The sequence below is a fragment of the Hordeum vulgare genome, chromosome 7H (assembly GCF_904849725.1).
Source record: "Hordeum vulgare subsp. vulgare chromosome 7H, MorexV3_pseudomolecules_assembly, whole genome shotgun sequence".
Taxonomy (NCBI): domain Eukaryota; kingdom Viridiplantae; phylum Streptophyta; class Magnoliopsida; order Poales; family Poaceae; genus Hordeum; species Hordeum vulgare.
The window spans coordinates 446255420-446264179 of NC_058524.1; the positions used below are offsets into that span (position 1 = coordinate 446255420).

At 45.0% G+C, this 8760-nt stretch overlaps 1 protein-coding gene across 1 annotated transcript; it reads right to left on the bottom strand.

Annotated features, from left to right (window-relative positions):
• Window positions 1–909: 909 nt before the first annotated feature.
• LOC123413302 (O-glucosyltransferase rumi-like) lies at window positions 910–8391 on the bottom strand. The gene is made up of 2 exons (XM_045106243.1): window positions 8037–8391; window positions 910–3041 (listed from the first exon to the last, which is right to left on the bottom strand). Exons 1-2 carry the CDS (start codon window positions 8331–8333, stop codon window positions 1641–1643), a joined length of 1698 nt encoding a protein of 565 aa, XP_044962178.1. The 5' UTR covers window positions 8334–8391; the 3' UTR covers window positions 910–1640.
• Between the last annotated feature and the right edge of the window lie 369 nt (window positions 8392–8760).

Genomic DNA, 8760 nt, shown 5'->3' on the forward strand with positions numbered 1-8760 from the left:
TAGTCCCACATTGCTAGTTTAGTGAGAGTTGGACCTCCTTATAAAGGAGGATGTTTCCACACATGTATGAGCTTGAAAACAAGAGAGACATACACGCGCGCTCCTCCTCCTCCGTCGCCCGCCTCGCCTCGTCACGACGCGCCGCGGGTTGTGGGAATGAGCCGAACTAAATTTTTGCCACGCACGACTAGTATACGAAAGGTCACTCGGAAGCTGAACGTTTTGCTGTAGTGGATACTCTTCGGCTGCTGTTCGTTTCATTTCCCACGCAATACTCTTCGGCTCCCGTCGTTGGCCTCTCGCATCCTTCTCTTGCGCCTATAAAAGAGAGGTCACTCCTCTCCAGAGAAGAGGCAACAGAACTTCCTCTCGCCACCGGTTCCTTCCTCTGTGCTGCTGCTACGTTCTTCCCCATCCCTACTTGCGGCGTGCACCGTAATTCGGGACAGTAGGCCTCCGAAACTCCGTCTCTTCGAGTCATGTACGTGAGAAGGGCGATAAGGTTTTTGGGGAGCGCTCAGCGCGACTACTCGCTTCCATCACGGGCACCGACGATCTCTTTCCGGACGACGACTACTTCCGCGACGTCGACCATCTCTTCGGTAACATGGCCAACGACAACGCCAACACCAACCCTACTTCTGCTGCAACACTGTACGTACTCATGTTCTTTTTCGTTGAGCTCCTACCATAACTTTTTGCTACAGTTTCACTTCTAGATATGTTCCGTTTCTGCTCATCACTCCATATGATGCCTTGTGTATATAGTACGGCTCTATATATGTTCTCTTCTAGTTCATATGTGCACATGTCTTTCGTCGTCTCATCTTTATATTTCATGTCTTGTTTTATCTTTTTTGTGATACTCATGTTTTCCCTAGCTTTTTTTTAATAAAATCCTATGATAAATTGCTCATATTTCCAACATAACGTGCATAATCCAGTCTCAGCCTTGGAGACCCTAGAATCTGCTGTGGCGCGCTATGCATAAAGGCGATTGGAAAAGCAACCGCTCCCTATCTACGCACAACTTTGCTGCGTTTTTTTTTGTGTGCTTTCATGTGATAAATTGAGACTCTTGTGGTTGTCTTTTGGCGATGCTGAGACACCCAAAAGCTCAATATGTTTGTGATGTGTTTTTAGTTTTTCCTTTTTTGTTTTTTAGACTTGTACTTCTTATCTGACCATTCATACTTCTTTGTGAGTAATGGAGCCGGGGAGCTCCTCCCTGTTGATGTGAATAAAGATGACTTACGGCGAATTGCTCTCATGATTTGATGTGGCGCCTTGTGAGCTTCAAGATTTGTGCGCTGCAATTGCAGGCGATGAGGGGGTTCGTTGAGGTATATTTTTACAAGTGACAGTCCTGAGGTAATGTTTTTGAAAATCTAATATCATAGTATTTGCATACTCACAAAGTTAATATTGATCGGAGGAAGCGGATGCTATAGGTTTTAGCAAAACCTTCCGTTTGAAAAAGAAAAGGGTTGCAAATGCTTTGAACCCATTTATTTTGTAAAGAAGATATATACCCTAAGCTGGTCTTCATCTTGGATATTTTCCTGTTTCATTGGTTGATCTTTCTCTGTCACAGTAAATCAATTTGTACTATAACCTACCATTTCTAGTAAGGTGAGCAGCTACCTCCCCTCCATTTTAACTACTTTTCTTCGCACATCCTTTTCCCGGGCGGCCATCTCCCTCGCCTCCTCCGCCGTGAACGGCGGCGGCATCGTGCACGGCTCGTACCCGGCCTCGTACATCTCCCTGGACTCCATCATGAACTCCCTGTCCCGGCCTTGGGCGGAGCAGGCCATGGACTCGGGGCAGAGCTCCACGGCCTTGTCCGGCACGGTAGGCTTGTACCGGAGCAATGCAGCGTAGTGGGTGAGCACGTGCAGCATGTAGTCGTAAACGTAGTCCATGCTCATGTCCTCCCTCGCGAACCCGCTGCCCTCCTTGCCCATCCGCTGTGCCAGCGCCGGATGCGCGTTCCCCCAGTCGACGGCGAACTTGACGGCGCGGCACTTGTCCCCGGGGTCGACGGGCCAGTAGTGGCGGCCGGCGACGAGGCCCCTGGAGAAGAAGTCGTCGAAGGGCGTGTCGATGGCCAGCATCGGCGAGTCGCACGCGAGGATGTACTTCTCGCTCACCGACCACGACCGCCCCTGCACGTAGATCTTGTACCTGTACCGGCACTGCTCCGCCAGGTTGGTGGAGCCCTTGAACCCGTTCCGGCTGGCGGCGCCCCAGTCCAGCGCGAACAGCCGCGCGTTCCAGTCTCTGCCGGCGGCGGAGTCGTTGCTGCAGCGGAAGAGGTCGCGGCGCGCTCTCGACACGTCGGGGTTGCCCTTCCAGAACGCGTACGGCTGCCTGTCCGGCCAGGGGAGCCGCGCGTTCTCCTCGGCGATCTCCTTCATCAGCGGCCCCCAGGGGCGGATGTTCACCTCCGGCCAGCCCCAGAAGGACCAGTCCGGGAAGAGGACCTCGAGCGAGGTGCCGTCCTTGCAGTACCGGAAGAGCGGCGGCGCGGCGGAGGTGTCCGGGTAGTCGGCGGCGCGCAGCTCCGGCATGTCCTCGCAGTTGAACATGAGGTCCAGGTCCGGGACGCGGCCCGGGTAGCGGGCGAGCAGCTGCGCGATCCCCCACTGCGTGAACAGGTCCCGCGTCTGGAACACGCGGTGGTACGTCTCCACGTACGCGCGCCCGGAGACCACCGTCAGCCGGAACGCCGCTTTCGGCCGGCCGCGCTCCACCGCCTCCCTGCTCATCCCCTTCTCCCGCCACGGCTCAAGGTCCGAGTGGATGTGCCGGAAGTAGTCCGGGCACGAAGGCGGCGGCGGCGCCGCTGGAGATGGTGACGCGGCCGGTGGTGGCATTCCCACGCGGGGGCGACGGCATAGTGGCGTAGACGACGATGACGTCCCGTTGCCACAGCTGAAGGGTATGGGCACGGGCGGTGATGACCGTTGGCGGCGAGGAGGATGGCGCCAACGACGGCCGGTGCCGCCGGTGCCGCTGCCATTGCCCCGCAGGAACGACTGATCGATCGATTCAGCACGCATGTACAAGAGCAGAGGGATCAGTAGAGCACATTGTAGTATCATGAGAAATTTTAGGATGGTCCCAGTTAATATGAACCGTCTATTTTGCGTCATCCGATGGCCTGTAGTATAGTACTACTATGGACAACAATCCTATAGGGTTATTATATGGACTTTTTCCTTTATACAGATACTCCTATATAAAGAAACAAATTATCGTGTCATTAAAGCATTGTGCTACACGGAAATATATCATGCATAGCTCTACAATTTCCGTGCTACCGTATACTACATGCCATTGTGTGTAGTAAAAATTAAAGGCAATACATGTGGACAGTGGACAGACGTGCCATTTTTATCACACAGAATATAAATATTCTATTCATGCACTGAGAAAACAAAGCTAATTCTTGATTTTTTTTGAACCTTAGGATCGAAATCCAAGTATTCACTTAAAAATATCATCAGAGAAAAAATTGAGGTAGAAAATAAATTTAATTTATGTGAAACAAAATGACACAGACAATATAATTCTTCCTTCTTTTTGCCGCAGGACAATATAGTTCTTCCTAATAAAATCAAAACATTTGTATGGGTTAACCTGTGACTAAGGCCGGTTGTAATGGGTAGTATCATATACTAGTATCATGCATATGGTATTAGTGTATGATACCACATCTGTAATGCATAGTATCATATGGTAATTTATTTATTGTCATGCAAGACACATAGTAGCACAACATTTAATATGATACGGTATCATGATATGATACTCAACCCTCTCTTTCTTCATTTAATTCTATGTCACCTCATCAAAATTGCCTAATTGGCATGCATGATACTACCTATGATACTACCATTACCGATAGCCTAAGGATGAAACTAATAGAATTGTAACATGATACTCCCTTTGTTTTTTTATGTAAGGGCGCGCTTGGATTGAATGTATTTAGATACACATGTATTTAATTTACAGATGTAATTTACAGAGCCGGTAGCAATTTTCACTTGAAAGCAAAACGACGCAGTGAGATGTGTATTATTTAAATGTGTATTGCTAACCGAAACGGCATTCCAAACACGACCTAAGGTGTATTATTTTGGGATGATCAGAGCACATATTTGAGAAGAATTTTGAACGGAAATACACGTAACTAATTAGGTAGTTAGCAACTAAATAACTAGCGATCTAATAAAAAAGCAAATGAATCTTGTTACACCGGAATAAAATCAATCAGTGGGATGGGAGAGAGAGAGAGAGAAATGTGAGTGCATGCAATTAGGGAGAGAGATTAGATTTTTACTACCTTCCTATTGGGTCTACGTACTACTTTTTACGAAAGGCATGTACTGGATGGTATGAAGGCATTTACGAAAAAATTAAGAGAAAGGAGAAATACACCTTACGTAATGATTTTTTTAAAAATAAATAAATACACCTTATATAAAGGAACGAAGAAAGTATATGATATGATAAGTTAAATATGCATTCTATAACAACGATATGGATTAGTGCAAGAGTTTGTGTCCCTTAGAAATTTGTAATAAATAGAGAAAAGGAAAATGTTATCCAATATCAAGGAAGTCCTATTATATATGGCAGTCATACGTGCATACTAGGTATCCAACACAAAATAAATTATTCATCAAATACACATTGAAAGGAGAAGGTAAAAGCCATTATAAGAATATTATGCGCGTGAAATGTACCCTTGACTAATGGTCGATTTGGGTTAAATATTTCTCCTTGTTATATTGATTGCAAAATTCATTTGCTTAATCTAGGAGTAGTTCATACTCCCTCAGTTCCGATGAATAAGGCGTATTTCGTCTCGTTAAGACAAGCCTTTGACCAACAATTACTTTTTAAGTATTTGATTTATGTGATATAAAATCACTGTTATAACAAAATACTTTTAAATATTAATCTAGTGACACAAATTTTAGATCATGTAAACTTGTATTTATGGAGCAATTATTGACCAAATGGATGTCTTAACGAATCAAAATATGCTATACTTTTCGCAAAGGAGGGAGTATGTAACAAAATTTTGTTGGCTAGGTGTGCTTAATTACTTTTCTTTTGAGCTTGCATGCTTTTCTAAAACATGAATTTGAGTTCTGATTGAAGACATGACATTATCTTATCTTGCAAAAAGTGCGAACGACCACAGGAAGTCCGCAGAACTTAGCCATCAGCTGATGGACTGAAAAGTCGGACTAATTAAAGAGGCAAATTTCCACGGCGACGCAAGGATTCTACGTGTCCTCCTGTGGTTAACCAAGGACGTGCATGACGTTACGTATGGACATGGCCACTAGAATCAGAACCTTACTGGAATATCTTCTGTGAAGCAAAACTAAACACGTCGTCGTCCACTCCAGTCCTTTGGTGGCGTTGGATTCAGGGTTTATCTCTACCGTATGTTAGTACGCATGAATTAATTGGCCGTCAAGGCCCGCTGTTTTTGGCACTTGGTCTTGCAAGTGGGGCAACATGTGAACCAAGGATTAGTGGCCGATCACTTGCTGATCGATCTAGCAGGTCACTGGTTTTAAGTGGCAGTGGTTCAAGGGAAGCTGATTTTGACTGCAGCTATGAAATTTCCTAGCACTTGCAGCAGATACACCCTCCCTATGCACGTTCTCTGATAATAAAGGTACTCACTGTATACTTGGTGGAACTCTTTGTGATTTCACCATCAATAATCGATCGTTTACATGGCTCTCACGACTCTATCACAAAGTCAAGACAACGCATAATGTTTTCTGGAACTTCCATGCGTATGCGTGCGTGCATGGAGAAAATTCTAGTAGCTAGATGGGCTTCTCCATGCATGAGTGGTTAATTTCAGGCAAGAGGTAGCTTGATCATGAATTGATATGTCCAAACGTTGCAAACACACGACTCCACCTGTCAATAGACTTAGCGATCAGATGATCGCAATGTCGGAATAAATAGTATAGTAATTTGCACGAATTCAACTACTCGTACGCGCGTGTCTTGTTATTCTTCGCCAATCAGCTAGCACGTATTACGCATGCAGATGGCTTGACTGAGACTTCAGTTTACTTGCTGCAAAGAAGAATTAGACACCTCACTATGCATGTCGTGACTTCGATCTCCTAATTAAGAATTATGTTATACTTACTTTTGGTCATCTGATGATGTAATCTATGGGCACGCGGCAGTCTGATGTTTGGTCTCTGTATATATTTGCCGTAGTATTTGAAAAGAAACTCTAGCGGCTTCTCCATCCTTCTCAGGCTCTCAGAGCTAGCGCTAGAGAACCAAGTCATGGCTCACAAAGTCAAAACAACGGAATATTTTGTCAGTTTCCATGCCCATGGCCGGGCCGGGGATCTTTCATTCGAGTGTACATTTATTCGAGATTACAATCGCATAAATTAGGTCCTGTCTGAAACCACTCAGATTATGATAATTCAGTTTTCATAATCTATATTGTCTTCAAACATGACATATTATGTTGTAAATTATAAAAATTAGATGGACAGATTATTAAAAAACTCACAATCTACTATACCCAGATAAAATCAGATTATGAATTGTTAATGATGTATTATCCTTGTAAAGTTGAAGATAATTACTAATTTCTGCCATCGCCATCCTCCTTCTTTTTTCTCCTCGGCGCACGCACAGGACAGACAGGTCATTATGCAATGTAAAAAACCTGAATTACAGTTTATATAATCTAGCCTATAAACATGCCCACCAAAATTATTTTTATAAACCTGATTATATAATTTATTTTTATAATTTAAATTATTATAATCTATTGTGGTTTCAAACAGAGCCTTAGTCAGTGCTAATATATTCGCATGGTTAGCTTAGGCTTCGGTTAATTGCAGGGATCAAGTTAGCAGTAGGCAAAAACAAATTTAGAGAGAAAAAAATCTGTTATGCTGACACGTAGTACTGCTATCCACGTGAGCACAAACTAAGCTATACTATACCGAAAATTGCTTTTGGCTCCTTTAAATTCAAACTTTAAATTTCGTGAAAATTTGTATTTTAATATTTCAAAAAATTATGAAAACAAATACATAGATAGATGAAGGTATAATACACAAGTGTAAATTTCCAGAACAAAATATGTTCAAATGAGGGCTGTGCAGAAAAGATAAATTTGAAACTTTTTAACACATGCTACTATTCATTATTTCAGACCATGAATTTGTTTTTTTATACAGGTCGCGTTTCAAAGTATTTCGACCTGAAATTTTACATACACGGATCACATCCTTGTTTAGTTGTATATTTATTTTCACATTTTTTGAAACTAAAATTTTCTAATTTTGATTTTTTCAAAAATTTCGGCCTCTATAGAGGCCGAGCTCCAAAACGTCATTCTCATACTATACACGTATTACTATCACAGGCCGACTTCGAGCAACTACTTGGTTCATATTCAGCTGTCCCGTCGCTGATAAGGATTGACGTTGCCTACAATACGAATTGATTTTTCTACATGGACGGTCTTGTTTTTCTGCTCCTGTGTTCAAAGTCCATCGTGAAAGTTTCCTCTGATAGGAACTGTCTCACGCTCATTGGTCCAGCGAGGTAGTGATCTCCATGGCGAGTACTGATTTTGACTCGTAGCGAGCGACTCCGTTTGCCTGTCGCGAACGGCGTGTGGAATAGCAGCACCAGTGCTTGACCTTGGAGCCCGTCGACCAGTATCTTAATTATCGTATCTTCACGTATCAATGGACTCCATTTACTAGGTCCATTTACCCGCGACACAATAAATAGAAAATACTCCAAGGTTTTTTTACATCTGATTTTCGTATCTTCACGTATTTGGAAATGAACGTAAGCGTGGTTACTAATTCGTATATGTAAACTCGCGCGGCTGGTAAACTGTTATTCGTCCGTTCTAAGAAAGATATACTAGCACGATCGATCGGTGTTGATGAATAATCGCATGCATAGGTGTCTAACTCGATGGGGTGTAGGGTGTATGTACTTACAGCGTCCAGGTCGACCCATCCGGCGCCGGCGAGCAGCGCGAGGAGCACCAGGCCGCCGATCACCAGCCCCACGGCGCCCTTCGTCGGTGACAGGAGCGGCGTCTTCCAGCACGGCCTCGTCGTCGTTGTTGCCGAGGACGACGGTGGCTGGCGTTCAACCGTCCGTTCAGCAGCGTCGCCGTCGTCGTCGACGACCTTGTGCGGCGCCTCCTGCAGCTCATCTGCTGCTGGAAGCGGCACCAGCGCCGCCCCTTCTTCCTCGTCGCCCGCATGGATCAGGCCGCCGCAGCCCTTCATCGGCGACCAAGCTTACGTTAGCGTTGTGTTAGTGGGGTTCCGGCTCTACTGACCCCCCTTTCTCTCTTTGTGTGCGCGCGCTATATATAGTTGCACGGTTGCACCGCCAGGCCAAAACAGAATACGCCATACTAATAGTCGTAGTGACATCGTGAGCCAAATGGTTCCCTTTGTTTCCGTTCCAAGCCCCCGTTTCGTCGTGTGGGGCCCTCTCCTCGCAACGTACTGCGTACGCCGGCCTGAAAATGAACGCGAGGATTCTGCAATTCGCCGAGAGTGAAAACCATTAGCAGGATTCAGAGCACATATGCTATGATATTTCAACCACAGCTTTGTCTGCTGGATCGAGATGGGTGTGGAATGTTCCTCAGATCCTACACGGCGGCATCCCCGGGTAAATAATCTACCCTGTCACACGATCTCCTCT

Excerpts from the sequence above, each read along its gene's own strand:
- LOC123413302 (XM_045106243.1), bottom strand. The coding sequence starts at position 8,333 with ATGAAGGGCTGCGGCGGCCTGATCCATGCGGGCGACGAGGAAGAAGGG. Across the intron at positions 3,042-8,036 it reads GATGGGTCGACCTGGACGCT|TCGTTCCTGCGGGGCAATGG; the intron begins GTAAGTACATAC and ends TCGATCGATCAG.